Source organism: Malus domestica, chromosome 10 (genome assembly GCF_042453785.1).
Source record: "Malus domestica chromosome 10, GDT2T_hap1".
Lineage (NCBI taxonomy): Eukaryota > Viridiplantae > Streptophyta > Magnoliopsida > Rosales > Rosaceae > Malus > Malus domestica.
In genome coordinates this window covers 40,847,989-40,865,965 of record NC_091670.1, presented here as the reverse complement: position 1 = coordinate 40,865,965, position 17,977 = coordinate 40,847,989, and the positions used below count along the sequence as shown (strand labels likewise).

At 38.2% G+C, this 17,977-nt stretch overlaps 3 protein-coding genes, 1 long non-coding RNA gene and 1 other non-coding gene across 5 annotated transcripts; 3 read left to right on the top strand and 2 right to left on the bottom strand.

Annotated features, from left to right (window-relative positions):
- Positions 1-2,361: 2,361 nt before the first annotated feature.
- On the top strand, positions 2,362-4,800 carry LOC103446616 (protein PLANT CADMIUM RESISTANCE 12-like). Its single transcript, XM_008385754.4, has 5 exons — positions 2,362-2,804; positions 3,152-3,215; positions 3,409-3,573; positions 3,986-4,051; positions 4,178-4,800. Exons 1-5 carry the CDS (start codon positions 2,512-2,514, stop codon positions 4,337-4,339), a joined length of 750 nt encoding a protein of 249 aa, XP_008383976.1. The 5' UTR covers positions 2,362-2,511; the 3' UTR covers positions 4,340-4,800.
- A 1,538-nt stretch (positions 4,801-6,338) lies between these two features.
- Positions 6,339-7,554, top strand: LOC103412495 (myb-related protein Myb4-like). Its single transcript, NM_001328789.1, is given in 3 exon segments — positions 6,339-6,564; positions 6,747-6,876; positions 7,025-7,554. Coding segments are annotated over 3 exon segments (714 nt in total). The 5' UTR covers positions 6,339-6,425; the 3' UTR covers positions 7,470-7,554.
- Positions 7,555-7,765: 211 nt separating this feature from the next.
- TRNAT-AGU (transfer RNA threonine (anticodon AGU)) lies at positions 7,766-7,839 on the bottom strand. The gene has a single exon. It is a non-coding gene; the product is annotated as a tRNA-Thr (tRNA).
- Positions 7,840-13,403: 5,564 nt separating this feature from the next.
- Positions 13,404-15,554, top strand: LOC103446655 (uncharacterized). The gene has a single exon (XM_008385786.3). The coding sequence runs from the start codon at positions 13,404-13,406 to the stop codon at positions 15,552-15,554; it is 2,151 nt and encodes a 716-aa protein (XP_008384008.3).
- Positions 15,555-15,835: 281 nt separating this feature from the next.
- Positions 15,836-17,579, bottom strand: LOC139189038 (uncharacterized). The gene is made up of 3 exons (XR_011572512.1): positions 16,953-17,579; positions 16,319-16,383; positions 15,836-16,195 (listed from the first exon to the last, which is right to left on the bottom strand). It is a non-coding gene; the product is annotated as an uncharacterized lncRNA (long non-coding RNA).
- Between the last annotated feature and the right edge of the window lie 398 nt (positions 17,580-17,977).

Sequence of the window (17,977 nt, the reverse complement as noted above, 5' to 3'; positions counted from 1 at the left end):
TTCTTTTCTCACTCTCCATTATTGCTTATTTGACTTAGGCATGTTTTTGTATTGAGGTGATTCTGAAAAAAAACTGGTAAACATTCAGCTTCAGTTTTTTTTTCACAGTTTTTGGTGAAAAAAAACAAAAAACAAGAAGCTGCAAAACCCAGCTTTGAAAAGCCGGCTTTTTTCACATATGTTTTACATAAAAATTTACCAAACACTATAATACTGTTTTTTTTTTTCAAAAGTATTTTTACAAAAAAGTTTACCAAACACTCTACAGCTTTATTTCACAGCTGCTTATTCTCATAGCACAACAGAAGCAATTTTTTTTTGAAACACAGCAATACCAAACCAACCCTTATTCCTTATCCATCGTTTTAATCCATAGTAATTATATAATTTGTCTTTCTGATGAAGTAAGATTGATTTGTTAATCTTAGAATATTATTATCCCCACTAATGACTTAACCCAATATGTTGAACCATAATTCAGCCTCGTCCCTCTGTTTTTTTAATAATGTCGACTTCATTAAACGGCAACCCAATTTTCTTTGCCCGCTGTCGTTTTCTTTGCATGATTAAGTTTCTCTTCCTGTCAATAAATTAATACTATTTTAGAGCATCATAACATTATTATCGTGTAACAAACTCAAAATAATTGGAATCTTGGATATTATTAAAGTATTTTAATTGCCTGAATACGATATCAACATTGTCACCGTATACATGAGTGGTAGTCCGGAGTAATGTAGATTTTTCGTATAATACAGGATACGCTAAAAAAGTTGGGAGTAAGAAGAAAAGAAATGAGCTTTGTAGACAAAAATAATTTTAAAATGACATATGATAGAAAAATTTAGTTTTAGTTTTTTAGAGTTCGTTTGGATATGCTTTTGAAATGACTGAAAGCGCTTTTAGTAAAAATATTTTTAGAACCAATCATTAGTAAAAATGACTGAAATCATATAACTGATTCTTCTTGCAGAAAACACTTTAAGTGCTTTTGAAACCTAAAAATATTTTTTTTCTAAAAGCTCTTTCAGTCATTTTAAAAGCACATCCAAACGAGCTCTTACTTTGTGACAAAAATATGCTTAGCAAAACCTTTTCTTAAGAAGCAATCACGAATGATCTTTTTTTTTTTTTAACAAACGATATTATCTACACTAAATGGATGAAAACGAATGATCTTTTAGTACCTTATTTTAATTTTTTTTAAGACTTTCAATCTGATTTTGTGTTCCGAATCTTTAAAGCATGCCGCTTTGTCCCCAATCTTAACCCTGTCCAAATTCTCCATTAAATTAAAAGTTATTTTTATCCTTATTTAATTGAGAAATAACAAAATATGTGACAAATTGACATGTTTTAAATGATTGAGGTTCACAATCAAATTAAAAGTTTTGGGCTCAATTGAAAGAATGTGATAAGTAAAGGGAGGCCGTTGCTAAATTGTGGCCTAATTATTACCTTGCGCGCCAACAAAACCCCCACCCGTCTCACCAACAGACAATCGTCACTATCATCTCCACCTTCCCATTACTCAGAAAATATTTTTTTGATGTGTCTGGAATATCATTCAGTATATCAAATGTTATAATATAAATAGTTGAATATTTGAAAAAAAAATTAACTGCTTGTATCTTAGCACTTAGTGTATCGAGACATGTTACCAACACATTGAATAATTTCTCTCATTATTCATAGGGAAATTTTTTGAAATGTCATATGAACTTGTACCTATTTTTTACTATGTCATATAAACTAAAATTTTAAGCAATTTGTCATCTCACGCGGACTCCGTTAAGTTTTTCATCTAAAATAAGTCATGTGCGAGACTTGTGTTCAAGGTTATTTCTATCATTTTAACACCTCACTTACTTCTATTAAGTTGCATTCGTCAAAATAAGTTTAGAGTGTTCAGTTTAGTATGTCATGAAATCAAATTTTATACAGGCTCTGCAATATGAGAAACCAGTTGAGGATTGGTGTCGGAAATGGAGATTTAGATGCATATACGCTGTTCGAACACAACGATCCGCATAATTACCTTCGAACACAAAAGGGTTTTACTAAAGAAAAGTAAAGAATTTGTAAAAAGATATTAAATGACAAAAAAAACCTTGAATCACATGACTTATTTTGGATGAAAAAACATAACGAAATTAGAGTAAGATGACAAATTGATGATTTCAAAAGGTTAATATGACAAATTGCTTAATATTTTAGTTTATATGACAAATTAAAAAAGGTGTATAAGTTCATATGACATTTAAAAAAAATTCTTTGTTCATATTTATAAATAAATAATAAAATAATACCCCAAAAAAGATAATTTAAATGTTATTTATTTTGCTATTTAAATAAATAAATTTCGTGTCATTGCTTCTGAGAATCACGTTCATTGAATACCAAAAAGCGAATACGCATAAAAGGAGGAGGAGGAGAGGAGAGAGAAAGCGGAGGAGCAGCGAGGAGGAAGGAAACCCTAGAGCTTCCGCTTCTGGTTTTGGGGTTTGGAAAATGGGGGATTTGGAGAAGCAAGAGACGGTGCTACTGAAGAAGGCAGCGGAGGAGGCGGAGGGGGAAGAAAAGGAGAGGCTTTTGGAGGGAAATGGAATGGCGGTCGTCGATTTCGACCTGCTCTGCTCGACGGTGGCGCTGCAGACCCAGGGAAAGCTGGCGGCCAAGCTCCAGAGCTTCCCCGACGTAGAGGAAGGCGGAGACGCAGGGGACTTGGGTGGCGTCTTCAGGATGTGGGAAGGTGAAGTCCTAGATTGCTTCGATGACCGTCGTGTTGCGCTCGAATCCCTCTGGTCCGTATCCCTCTCTCCCTCTTTTCCTATTTGGATTCCCGGAAAATTTCCCCATAATTTGTTTTCCCGAGAAAAAGTTCTAATTTTTGCTATAAAGACGATTCCTTTTGTTTTTGGTTTATATATTGTTCAAAATTCGAATAACTGGGGAGCCAAAATCTCTCATTTTTTTTGACTTTTTTGTTTCTGAAGATGCATATTTGCTGCCTGTCGTTGAATTATTCAAAAATAGTCAAAGAAATTAATTGGGTCAATGTGTTTTTCTTTTTTTTTGTTGAGAATTTGAATTGCTTGTTTAGTTTGACTACTCGTTGACTAATCTTTGCAATGTATTTTGATGTTTGCAGTTGCCCATGCTATAGATTTGGGAAGAACATGAGACGAGCTGGTTTCGGTCCTTGTTCGTTACAGGTTTGTGATTCTATCCCTTTTGTGATTGCTTTTTTTTATGTTAGCTGTGGAAAGGAGAATTTGAGGATGTTTTAGATTGAAAACTATTGAACAACCCGTGTACTTTCAGCTCGTTTTGATTCGAAGATTTGGATTTTTGGGGTAAATAAGGTTGTTTTAGGTAGATTCTGAGTTTCGGTATATTGTTTCGCAGGGAGCTCTTCATTTGATTCTTGTTGTTCTTGTCCTTCTCAACTGCATTGCCTTCATTGTCACCAAGAAGCACTGCTTTCTATATTTGGCGGTTGCTTTCACCATTTCACTAGGAACGTATTTGGGGTACTTCCGAACACAGATGAAGAAGAAATTTAACATCAGGGTAAGCCTTCTCTCTTTGTCTATCGTTGTGTCCGGATTCTTACCTACCGGTAATATATGTTGTTACCTGAACTGGTGTTTCTCTTTTCTTTCTAATATTAGTATTTGCCTGATTGCTATCTCTTGCTAATTCCAATTAACAATGTTAAAGTCTTATAACGTAAATGGTTTTTCAAGGAAGAAAAGTACATTAGGTGTAGAAAATACAGAAAATGTGGGTTAGGTACGGTAAACGGTTTGCTATTCCCTTCTCGTGGAGAGGGTGCTGTTACTGCTATGTTTTCCATCATTGCAATTGTAATGAGTTGTTTCATGAATATATGGTTTTTCTAATTCATGCCTTCTATTCGTTTTCTTTCATGGTTCTACATGAATTGCGTTAACATTGTTGCGGGCAATGCTGTTATTTTCAGGGTGGTGATAGTTCCTTGGATGATTGCATCTACCATCTCATCTGCCCATGCTGTGCATTATGTCAGGTCATCTTTCCGGATCCTATGCCTACAAAACAGTTGCTAAAAGTTTAAACTAGACATATGGTTTAATCCTTGATTAAGCTTCTTATTTCCGGAAACTTATTGATGGTATTCTTACAATGTGAGCAGGAATCCAGAACATTGGAGATGAACAATGTCCAAGATGGTACCTGGCATGGTCGGGGTGATACGATTTACATAGGTAGCCTTGGAGAAGGTGCAAAATCGTTCTTTGAGCTACAACCGCCTCCGATTGTCTCAATCAAATCCCCTGACCCCTGCAGCTTGTAGAAAAGTACAGATTCTTGTGAACATCCACGAGTTTAATAAGCTGGGCATTTGCCGTTCCAGAAAGTGGCCACAGCTATGATTGGAAATCGGACTTTCCATTTGATTTCCTCCGCGAGAAGGATTGTTATGTCGTGCCATCGGGAAGGCAAACGTTTAACATTCATGAGTGCCGCGGTCGCCATCGTGAAGTAGAGCTGCTTGAAATTCCTGCTCCACCTTGTAATTGCTATGTTTTCAGCTGCGGAAGGTGTAAATTACGTTATGAAGAAGATTTCATTGATCCAGGTGGATAATGGTGAAAATGTAATTGTACATACATGTGCTGGGGTTTCTTAGATTGATCCCCCATTCTCTGGATTTGCTTGTTGTAATGTTGTTTATTACATATATTCTTGTTCCAAATTGAACCACTTTTATGTACTAAAGATGTGATTGTGATATCAAAATGGAGGACTTGAAAATTGACGGTTCTAATCAGTGAAATATAACTTGGAGCAGACTCAAAAAGACGTTTCAAATAACGGAAAATTTGACGGTTCTAATTGTTGAAATATAACTCAAGAGGAAACCCAAAAAATTGACGGTTCTATTGAAGGCGTATCTAACTATAAAAAAGTAGAAATGGCATACAAGGAAGTTGATGGTGGATGCTAATGTTTCCCAATACAAGCGATATTGAAGGAAAGAAAAAAATGAACTTGAGATATCGAGTTGAGAGGAAAATTGAACTCGGGATATCGAGTGCATGAATGCTCTTAGTCCTCCATACTGCATAATCACATGATTAATTAATCAAGGACATTGAGAAAAAAATCATAACAATAGCAGCATGTGATACACAATCCAAATAAGTTGAAATTAGTCATCAATTAATGGCCACTAAAGTCTTACTCAAATGATTAATTAATCCTAATTTGATTAAGCCAGCAGCATCATGAATCATGATAGATCATCCTCTTGATCTCCAGCTTATACACAATTTGGACGCAGAGAATGTATTATATAATATTAGTAAGACTAAAATAGTATTAGAATAGTATTAACGTTGATTATTTGCAAGTAGTAATCAAAATCCCGGTGCTTTAATTAGTTTTGAGATTCTCTCTGGAACCTACGAACTGTCCAATCTGAGGCATTCAAGAGATGGAGAGATACCCAAACGTTGGAGAGAGATTGTTTCTCAGGTAGACCAATGAGCTTGGCTAATAGAGACCGTATAATTTAAATTGAATGCTTTGAATTGTTCGATCTGCAAGTTCTGAAATGTGAGATCCGAAGAGGATCTCAATCCCTTTCATTGGACTCACATATGAAGTTCAAACTTGATGGACTGTGTTGTCATCTTGTACAAAATGTAAATGTAAAGATGCTTGAAGAAATTTAAAGCTCAACAATTTTGACCAGTATTCCATCTTAAAAACTAAACTGAAATATTACATGGTCTTCAAAAAACTGCAAAGGTCATGGTATTGTTTGGAACATGGTTACATCAATTGACCAGGACAATATGTTTACTCCATTACCCTTAAGTTTGAATCCATTTTATCGTACACTAGAGTATTTGAGAATATCGTCTTATAAAAAAATTAGAGCGTTCTTAATGAGTTATTTTTGCAGACGTGTCAAATTGTAATATGAAGTAAATACGATCTTTACTAAAAGTAAGCTAACGAGTGTTGAATTATATGAGAAGATATCCTCTTCAGATCTCTTCCACCAAGGTCACCGGACCAAGTGATCCGGACCTTTGAATTTTCATCCAATGTCCCACCTGCTTTGACCCCTTAAAATATCCAAAGAGGATCTCTTCTCCAATTATAAATACTCGTCCTTTTACACGTACGACTTATTGTGTGATCAACATCATCATGACATGATTGACTTTGCTATTTGTATTGTTTATATCAAATTAACCGATATGATACATTGATTACATAAATACTTTTATGCATACCTCTTCCCCTCGATCTTTGCCATACTCTGTTGTCCTAAGATGATCCACACTCGCTAACAGTCTGCCCGGTGCGACACCGTAAGCACATTGGGTACGGAGGCGGCAGAGAACTCACTGAATCGGAGATAGAAGATGGCGAAAAGGACTCAGCGGTGTGAGAAGACGGTAGCTGTGAAGAAGGGTCCATGGAGTCCTGAGGAGGATCACAAGTTGGTAGCTTACATTCAAAGATATGGAATTTGGAATTGGAGTCGGATGCCTAAACCAGCTGGTAGGAAGCAAATTTGAAGTTTCTTAATCTTTCTATCTATATTTATGCGTATTTGAGCAAAATTTTCATTGATCATTGGGTACTCGCTCGTTTGGGATTGCTTTTAGAAAGGTACAAAGAGCTTTCAGACAACCACGAGCGTTTTTAACGAACTGACTACTCTTCTTCTGCATTTGTTTTAGGTCTGGCCAGGTCCGGGAAGAGTTGTAGACTTCGTTGGGTGAATTACCTAAGGCCGGATATTAAGCGTGGGAACTTCGGCAAAGACGAAGTGGAAACCATACTTGAGTTGCATCAAGCAATAGGAAACCGGTAAGGACTTAAATCTAACCAACACGAAAGAAAACAGAATGGTTATCAAACGGACCTTACGCATAATTCGTCGTTTTTAAGCAACTTCTGCAGCTTCATAAGAAACTGACAAGTTTCCTAAAAGATTTTTTGTTTGTTATCTTTCTAGATGGTCTGCTATTGCAGCAAGGCTTCCCGGAAGAACGGACAATGAGATTAAGAATTACTGGCACACCCACATGAAAAAACGCTTCAAGGCGGGGATTGAATCAGTACACGAAGAAGCAAAAGGGTCCGGTGACAAGGAAGCCAGCAAGAACAAGTTATCTGAAGCTGGACAACTCTTTCTTGTTGATGAAGCTACGAAGGTAGCATCATTAAAGTCGGAGGCAACTTGTTCAGCTTCATCGAGCGTATACTTTCCCGTTTGGGAATTCGACGATCAAAAAGGCCAGATTGCAGAGCAAAGTGTTTGTGCATCTGATGTCACATTTGGTGAGCTTCAAAGTTTGGATTCTCAAGTGTGGCAGCAAGAGCCTATATTTCCATGTGATTCCTACATTAATCATGTCACCAGTGATTACTGGGTCAGTTTAATCGATAAAACAGGATGAGTTAGATTAATTAAAAGTGTTTGAACTTTGAATAAGCGGAAATCGTAATGTCTTGTGTATTTGGATGCTTAAGTACAGCAGTCAACTGTTTGTTCTTTTGCTCTGACTGTATTAATTGTGTCATGCATATGTGTAAGTAAAAGTTAAATAATCACCAGGTTCGAATCCACCTTTTCATGGTTTAGATTAGATTAATTAGTATATTGTTAACATGAGACACATTACAAACTTCAGTTTGCTTTAATGTAGCCCAGCAAGCAGCTAGACATAAAAAAAGAGCAAAAAACATTGGAATTTGCTTTCATTGAGAGTTGAACTCAAGACCTCCCGCTTACTAAACGGGTGCTCTAACCAACTGAGCTATGAAAGCTTTGTTGTCATATTGCTATTTCCATATATATTATAGGTTATCTTGAGCAAACACAGGCAACGGTATCCTCCAGCTGCCGTTGGATTGATGACAGTTGAGAGTCTGAAACTGAGATCAAAACACCCACTAACAGTTTTCACAAAAAATGTCTGCAGATTCCGATGGAAACTTGACCCTTCTCTTCTCTGAGATCATCACTGGAACCCCACCTTCCCAAAAAATGACTTGCATTTTCAAAACAAAGCGAGCTATTTTACTGAAAGCAAAAGCATGGCTTTCAGGGATTTTCTGCTTCTCTATACCAACAGTCTTCGTTCCTTGTGTTTTCCGACGTTTCCTGCAAATGGGGATCCGAAGTTAAACCTGCTGCTGTCAAAGGAGATGCAAGTAAATCCGTGTTGTTTGATGCGTGTAACTTGGCCAAAGAGTTGAAGAAGATGAAAGATAAGAAATGGGATCTGATGAGTGAAGTATGGGTGGAATTGCTCTCGTATACTGCAGGCCATTGCAGAGCGAACGATCTTGGCCGGTTATTTCCTTCTCCCTTCCCTCCTTTCCCCTCCTTTCTTCCTTTTCTGATTGGCACCCTCTCCCCCTTTTCTAAATTTTATTTATAGGGGTGTGATATCCACACACCCTATTTTACTTCTTACACACCTTTTTAATTTTTGACCGTCGGATCGGATGAATTGAAGAAGATCAACGAATAGAAATTATCAAGAGGTGTGTGAGAAGTAAAATGGGGTGTGTGGATAGCACACCCCTATTTATAAAGCCTTTAATTTCTTCGTTTCAATTCCAATTCACGAACGATTTTCGCCTATGCGCTCGTAAGATTGAGCTATGTCCAATTGTACTTAATGTGACATCGTAAGGCCTACAAATTTTTAACGATTATTGATCAAAATTTAAAAAACGTAATTAGTTTAATTAAAATTAAAATTTAATAAAACTCATATAAATTCTTGAAATAATTTAAAATCTTACTAATACATAATACTTAATTTACACTAGTGAAATCCAGAAGCGGGATTTCACTTAATGACTTTGATACAACCCACACTCTGCTTCTTACTCAATGTAACAATGAAGGATGTATTTCTTGTTACAATACCAACAATTATAACAACAACTTTCCTTTCTAACTAGGTAGCTTTGTTACACCTACCTCTAATTTAAATTGTATTTTCAATAAGTTTGAGATTATCTTGTTTTTAAAATTATTTTTGGGTCTTAATTGGTGTGCCCAAGAGGCCCACCCCTTGATTTTGTCCCCCGTGACCCCTTCTTCTTTCTTCTCTCTTCTCTCTTTCTCTACGCACTCCATTCTCTCTCTCAAAACTCACTCATCTCTCTCCCTCTCTATCACCGTGAACACCCACACACACAGTGGCAGATCTATTAAGGAACCAAGGTGGTCCCAGGACCACCCAAAGGCTCAGAAAAGTGGCTATAAAAACCTTCAAGGAACACCCAAATCTGGGTTGTGGAGGAGGAGAAGAGCAGCCATGGCTGCCGAGCACCTTCTGCAAAACAGAAGGAGAAAGAAGATGACTTTTTCTTTCAAATTACTTGGCCAAAACGAGACCGTTTTGAGCCAAACCATTAAAAAAAGGACAATATTTAGACACTGACTAGTCACTGTAATGTTTTACTGACCACCAATAAATAAAAGACACATGTCAACCAAAACTCTCTCTAAATCTATAACCAAACAACCAACTCTAACACTGCACCCATAACCAAACAGCCACCCTCTCCTCCTAAGCTTATGTTACTGTCTGCCGCGAATCTCGTCTGCAAAAACCTCTCCTCCGCTAAGCCCTCCCTTCCGCCAAAACATCTTCCGTCGAACCCAGCCTTGCCCACTCATAATCCAACCCTCTCTTTGCCATGGAAGGATGCCTGCACCTACCCATTTATAGGTCGCGACTCACACCACCTTTCTCTCCTTGCTGCCATGGTTGCACGAGGAAAAAAATAGTGGATTTGGTATCATGGTCTGATTCGGGTTTGAGAAGTTAGGACCACCCTATACTAAAATCCTGGATCCGCCACTGCACACACACACACCCACCACCATAACCACCTAGCTATGACACCACCATCACCTCTGGAACTTTCTTCTCTCTCTCCCCCGTCTCGACGAAGCTCCGGGACACCCAGAGAACACCCAAGTCTCCCCCAACGACTCAGCCGAATTTCGAGACAATTTCCTGCCAAACTATGACTAGTTGGACGGCGTGCAAGGTATCAATCTCTTCGACTCGCTAAATACTACAACTTTCCTTTTTATTTCACCCAATTTGGTTAGGTATTGAAGAAGTTATATCCATTTGAATCTTACTTAGTTTCCGAGAGTCTGACTGCTTTCGAGGTTTTTTCCGGCCAAACCATGGCGAGTTAGACATCGTACGAGGTACCATTCTCTTCGGCTCTTCGTGGGCTAAAATTTTCGTTTTTGAATCACTTGATTTCGTTTAGTATTAACAAAGTTATGAGCGTATAAAGTTAGAGAACTTTTCGGCCGAATTTCGGCCTTCTTCTTCCTTGGATCCGGCGACCCACCAAAACCCAGGCCCTTTGGGCCTTTCCTGCCAAGCCCAACCCAAAACCCATTTCAATTTTATTATTTATTTTATTTATTATTTTAATGTAAAAAGCCCTTTGGGCCATTCCTTTAAAAAAACACAAGCCTTTAAAGGCTTAAGGCATTCGGGCCGTTTCACCTTAGGCCCTTGGCCTTGGGGCCGGGTCCTTAAACCCCATTCCCTTAAAACTCCTAAACCCAATTCCCTAAAGCCCTAAATCATTTTAGTTTAAAAACCCTAAACCCAAGTATTTACCTTAGGCCTTTTATCAACCTAATTCCCTAACCCATTAGCCTAAACCCATTAACCCTTTATCCTAAACCTAAACCTAAACCACCTAGACCTAAACCGTAACCTATCCAAATCCTTTTTGGGGAATATTCTGTTAGAGAATATTTCATCAGGGAATATTCTAGGAATATTCTATTGACTTTTACAGAATTTATCTGGGATTCTTCTTAGGGTAATTTGACGTTCTGAATCCGTTTCTAACGTCCGTTTTCCCAAATTCAATTGTTATAATAGAGTTTTATTAATTGGACCATTTATGTGCTTAGGGGCAATATTTGTGATGTTTTCGTGATTGCTAGTTTGCGTCGCTCTTTGGCGGCTAAGTACTGTGAAAGGACCCCTTCTAAAAATGCATGTTTTGATAGTAGAAATGCATACATGAAAAGCATGATTTAATAATTATGTTCTATGAAACGCTTTGAGATAACATGTTTACTAAGACTAGATTGAATTACTACTATTTTTCCTATAACCCATGTTCTTATAAAATATCTAATGGATGACGATATGATATTTAGAACATGTTTCGAACACCTCTTTATAGTATAGATGATGGATGACTTTATACTATGAAGTTGCTTTTCACCTCTTTATAGTATAGATGATTGATGACTTTATACTATGAAGTTGTTTTTCAATATATATATGTTCAATGGTTTTGTACTTACCTAGTGGTCATTTCTGCTATGGGACGTTGGGATAGATTCCGGTCTGTCCCGAGCCACGGTTTGGTGTTGGCATAAGGTCTGGAGAGTGTTTCCTTTGACTATTAGCATAGGGACGGGGAGCCGGCATGGGACCTGAAGTGTATTTTCCTCTGACTGTCTGCTTAGAGATGGGGAGCCGGCATGGGGCCTGGGGGTTATCGGACAATTCACTAGTGATTATTATATATACAAGTTATGGTTTGAGACATTGCACGACATGCTAGGTTTCGGAAAACTTATGTTTATCATGATATATATATATATATATATATATATATATGTTTTCATAAAACCTGGGAGTTAGTACGTTGATAACTGTTTTACTATTTATATATCAAATTGATCCACTCATGTTTGTTTTGCGCCCCCTTCAGGGCTTAGAATTGAGGCATACAATCCCGACGTCAAGGCACTTCCGCATCGGCATCTTCGAGTCCTTTTGGTGTGGGACCCATTTTTTTATTCATTCAATTTTATATTATTTTTTTAGTGGTCTAGTTAGTTGTATGCTCTGAACACGTTCCTTAAATGCACATTATTTATTCCCTTATATTTATAAGTTTTATCTATCCCTTGTTTTTAGCTTTTGCACTCAATAAATGGCTTTCGTCACCCTCGGGTGTTGGCCAGCATGTGCCTATCCTGATATTTGGGGAATATCGGGATCGGACCGTGCCAAACTTCCTCTCTAATTCACTCCCTAACAACCTCCTAACAACCAACAATTCTAATTAAATCTTGTTTGTTCTAGTCAGCAATGCCAACACATCACTACAATCATGCTGATTTAGCATAATACACAACATACTTAACATCTTACGTTGTTGATCGCTGTTGTGGTGGTGACAGAGTCCTTAAGCAAGGGGGTTTCTACTCCAAGGAGTAGAAAGCTCCCCTTAACTTGTTATGGGGTTAGCCAGAGAGATTTTTAGTGTGTTGGAAATACTTTACTGGTATGCTAAGTGTTATAATGCAAGTGGTTGAGTATTTGGAAAGAAAAAAAATTCAATCACTTGTATTGCGACATTTGATGTACCATGTTGTGTTTCTGATAAAAAAAAAGGTCGTACCCAGTGCACAAGGCTTCCACTTTACGCAGGGTTTGGGAGAGGTGAATGTCGGCTAGCCTTACCCCCATTTATGGAGAGGCTGCTCCCAAGTGTTTCTGATACACTGAAAAATTTTAAATTTCAATCACTTGTATTATAACATTTGATATATCGAATTGTGTTCCCAACACGTCGAAAACTTTATGGTCAGCCAATGGCTTATTTCCATCACATATGGTACAGACAAAGACTGAATAATGGGCGGCCTCTACTGTGTGACTTATTTCCATCACATATGGTACAAACAAAGACTGAATAATGGGCGGCCTCTACTGGGGTCCCAAATCGTGCTTTGAGTCAGTCGTCTCATGGGCTTCCTGGTAAAAGATGAGACTGTACAAAAGACACGATACATGAATGCATGGTTGAAGGATCTGAATTCAGGAGAGATTAGATTTTTCAGTGTGACCAAAATATGAAGTGGTACATCACATTTCACGATAGAAATTGTGAGATATGTGTGTTAAAAAGTTAATAATTGAAAAATAAAATTTCTCACCACTTATATAAAAATACGTGATGTACCACCAGTGTTCTAGTCACAACGAAAAATTTCTCTCAATCCACAATGCTGAAGCTGCTGAACCCAACTTCCCAGTGGTTGCAGCTCAAAAACTGGGAAGTTGAATAGAATATTCAAAGTTGGTGTTAATATATAATTAGCGTACCATCACCAAAAACAAAAACGAGTGTGAAATTTCCACCTAATTGGTTCCACCATTGTGACCCAATGTCTCTTTTTAAGTCAATCTAGAGAGAGAAAGTCGCGCACTCAAGAAAGACGACAAAGCTTTCTTTCCTATCACACACTGCAAATTAAGCTTCAAGTTTTATGCACTTGGAGGAGATTAATTACAGGAGGAAATATGGTGAAAACTATGCAGCTACCCATACCCAAAGAGCTGATGAAGGTATGGGATGTATGGAATCTGAGGGGATGCATTCTCTTGAGCCTTGCTATTCAAGTTTTTCTAACGCTTTCCGCGCCGTTCAGGCAACAATGCAGAAGCATGTTGCTCCTAGGGTTGATCTGGTCGGCGTACTTGCTCTCCGACTGGGTTGCTGCTGTTTCCATTGGGGTAATCTCCAAAAGCCTGTCTGGGACTTGTGACTCTGGACATAATGAAGACCTTTTAGCATTCTGGGCTTCATTTCTTTTGGTGCATCTTGGTGGCCCCGATACGATTACTTCTTTTGCTCTGGAGGACAATGAGTTCTGGCTCAGGCACTTGCTTCAACTCATCCTACAAGTCCTGGCAGCTGCGTATAGTTTCTATTTGACACTTGTCGAAAACAAGCTTTGGATCCCGACGATCCTAGTGTTTGTTGCCGGTACTATCAAGTTTGGGGAGAGAACATGTTGTCTGTACCTTGCAAGCTTGGACCATTTTGGAGAGACTGTACTGCCAAATCCAGAACCAGGTCCTGACTATGAAGAGACCGTCGAGATATTTACTACAATGAGGTCAGTCAAGGTAGACATGCCGTCGCCAACAAGGCCATTTCACATTGGGAAAGGGATTAATCATAGAGAAAACCCCAATGTTGATGGAGTTTCTCAAGAATCTTTAGATGACATGGGGTTATTGCAGGAATCATACCACTTCTTCGAAAGCTTCAAAGGACTCATTGTTGGGTTCCTTCTGAGCTTCAATGATAGGGAGCGCAGTCGATATTTTTTTCTCGAAAGAACTCCCGTCAGTGCTTTTCAACTGATAGAATATGAGCTCAGCTTCATGTATGAGGTTCTCCATACCAAGGTATTTGTGGCGCGACACCAAATTGGCTACTTGCTCCGCTTAATTACCTTCTGTTCTACCATCGGTGCCTTGATGTTGTTCGCTTCAGCCGAAAAAGATGAGTTTAAGAAACATGAGTATGGTAAGTTTGACATTGTTCTTACTTATGCATTGCTTGTTGGAGCCATAGTCCTCGACACACTATCTGTGTTGTTGAAGCTCATTTTCTCTGACTGGACCATCATTGCCTTAAGAAACATCTGGAGCCAATGTTATATCCCTGCATGGATATTGAAAAGACGAAGGTGGTCTGGATCGGTGTCCCAGTATAATATGATAAGGAATTGCCTGGATGAGCGTCCAGAATGCGTGTTCGCTATTGGAGCTTGTGTGCGTGTTAGAGGAATCCTAGACAAAATAAAAGTTTCATTATTTTCTTCCTCTGAGGAATTCACGGATGAGCTCAAGGGCTTCGTGTTCAAGCAGCTGAGGATAAAATCTTTGGATGCAAACAACAGAAGAACCAACATGGAGGCATGCTTACAAAGAGGTGACTGGGCTCTCCAGCGGTCTTCAGGCTACAAGAAACTCAACTGGAGTGTAAAGGAGTATCAGTATGCAGAAAGTGTTCTTCTGTGGCACATTGCAACAGAACTCTGCTTTGCAAAATGCTCTGCAAAACCCTTGGAAGATGCTGACGGAAGACGAAAAATCTGCTTTGCAAAAACTGTGAAAGAACTCTGCTTTGCAAAATGCTTTGCAAAACCCTTGGAAGATGCTGACGGAAGACGAAAAATCTGCAAAATACTTTCGGATTATATGTTTTATCTTCTGGTGATGCAGCACAAGATGATGGCCCCATTCTTGGGAAATTGGCATATAGTCTTTCAGGACACTCGTGCAGAGGCAAAGAGGTTCTTTTCCAAGCACTCAATATCCGATCATCAAAACGCCTGCGACAGGATCACCGCCCTGAGGGCCAAATTCAGATCAGCAGCTGTGAAGGGAAGTAAAAGCAAATCTGTGTTGTTTGATGCATGTTTCCTAGCAGAACAGCTTGAAAATTTGGACGGCGACAAGTGGGAGCTAATGAGCGGAGTGTGGGTGGAATTGTTGTCCTATGCTTCCATCAAATGTAGACCAATTGTACATGCTCAGCAACCAAGTAGGGGTGGAGAACTTCTGACTTTCACTTGGCTACTGATGACTCATCTCGGCTTGGGAACACAATTCTATGAGCTCGAAAACCATGCTGGAAAAATGGTGCTAGTCAAGTGAAATTATACATCAAAGCTTCTTTATCTTTTATTTCTTTCGGAAATTGGGAGGGGATGCTTGTGATGAAATATATTGTATGACTTTATTACAGTTTATTTTCTTGGTATGGCGATCTGTCTGAAATAAAATGAGCTTTTTTCGTGGATTCAGTTCAGATGAAATTTCAAGTTCAGTAGCTCATTTCACAGTTTTAAAAGGTGCTAGTCGTGGCGGGTTAGAGCCCAACGCCTAGATGCTTAGGCGCCTTATACGGTTTTTTTACATTAATTAAATTTATTATATAACACATAAATAAATTTCTACTTATACTTGAAAAAAGAATACATAATTGTATTAGGGTACATAATTTGGAAAATAGAACGATACTAGCAGGAATGCCCGCGCTTTGCTGTGGGTTTTCAAACCATAATCGACAACCTATATGAATAATATCCATATAAAAACTTAATTGAAATTGCTGTAGCAATACAATCGCATTCTTAAATGTGAGCACAAACAATTCCACAAAAGTAACTAACATAGAATCAATTCAAGTATATTAAGAGCACGTTTGCACTCAACAGAGGGGAACCAATCAAAAGGAAATCCGTAGCTCTTCTAACTTTATTGTTTGGCCTAAAGAGAATTTGTGAGCAATAACCCTAAACAAAAAATAAAACAAAATTCACAAATTATCAAAATAAAATTCAGCAACAAATTGCAAATAAAAAGCACGGTTAATAAACAATCAAAATTAAAAGCAGGAAAGAGTGAGAGTTGTGTACCAAGCCAATGTCTGACTCGTCATGGAGAGCTTCAATCATTGATTCTGGCAACTCAGCTGAAAGAGCTTTGAGAGAAAAAATAGGCATTATTGCAACTATCCTGAGAAGTGAATTTCACAACCACAATTGAAATTTCAAAACCCACCACAGAAGCAGCATATGAAAACAACAAGAAAGAATTTTAGTCAAAGTTTTTTTCTGATTATTAGTAATTTAGTATCCAAGAGTAATTTAGTATCCAAGAGGTCGCACTTGATGCGATGGCAAGTGCCTTCGCCCATGAGCGGTAGGTATCGGGTTCGAGACTTGGGAGCAGCCTCTCCATAAATGGGGGTAAGACTAGCCGACATTCACCTCTCCTAGACCCTGCGTAAAGCGGAAGCCTTGTGCACTGGGTACGACCTTATTAGTAATTTAGTATCCTAACCAAAGCAATTTTCAACTTCAACATTCAAAACGAAAACGTACAAAGTTTGTATTAATCACTCAAAGTGATGTTTACATTTTGTACCACTAAAGCACTAGTAATTAACCTTTTCAAGGTCCTCATTAACACTTGAAAACTCTTTGACACATTAAACTGAAAAGTGAAAATAAGTAAATTGCTTCAAAAAATATATTAGGATTAGGTTACCTTCCCAATCACAATCCATTTGCATCTTGCCAAAACTATCAGACTCGTACTTAAAACTTTCGACATTGTATTGCCAAGAGGACCCAATTGGCCTGATTAAAAGGCTCTTCTTTCCCAAAACCAACAAATGACCTAAGAGGAAACTTAAGAGGAAACCCTAATAGTTAGCTAACCAATATAAAATATCTATGAGAGCATTAATGATAGAAAAAATATCTATGACAATTTTAATAAATGCAATGGCAAAGTAAACAGTGAATAACAATTTAAAACAATAAGCTGAAATAGAGTTAGCCCTAAGGGGACCGACAACGCCTGACCTGCAAGCTGCAGAATCGCAAAAGAGAATAGGAGGGGTGGAAGAGTCGTGCGTGAGAGAAGAGGAGTGAAGGAAGATTGGTGGCCCGATGTTTAGTTTTGATTTTGTCGGGAACGGGTGCTCAGAGAGTGGATGGATGGGAGGAAAGAAAATGGAGTGGATGGGAGGAAAGACAATAGGAGACAAGGATGGGTAAGATGACCGAAGCAAGGGTAGAGGTGCCCAATGTTTGGTTTTGATTTTGTCGGGAACGGGTGCGCAGAGAGACTCTGTTTTTCAGGTTTGTTTGCTGTGGGCGGAAACGGAGCTAAAGCATGACTGGCAGCTTTATAAATAAAGAGACAGTCCATTTAAAGTAGCTGAGTGGCAGTGTTGCAAATAAACTGAAATGTGGTCCAAAACACTATTCACATGAATAGTGCCAATTTCACTCCTACTTTAGACTAAAGTAATATGGATTTTAAAATATTAGAACATATTAAAAATATGGCGATAAACATATAATGAGTGTTCATCCAAGTATTTAACAAGTTTCTTACAATTTATTAAAAAAATAAAATACGAAATAAAAGTTATCTATTTTCTGTCCAAATGAGAGTTGCAACTTAAATGGGTGTTTAGGCGGGTTTTGGCGGATTAGGCAAGTGCTTAGGCAAGTCTATAAGTCATTTCTTAATTTTCAAATATCGAATTATTAATCAGAACG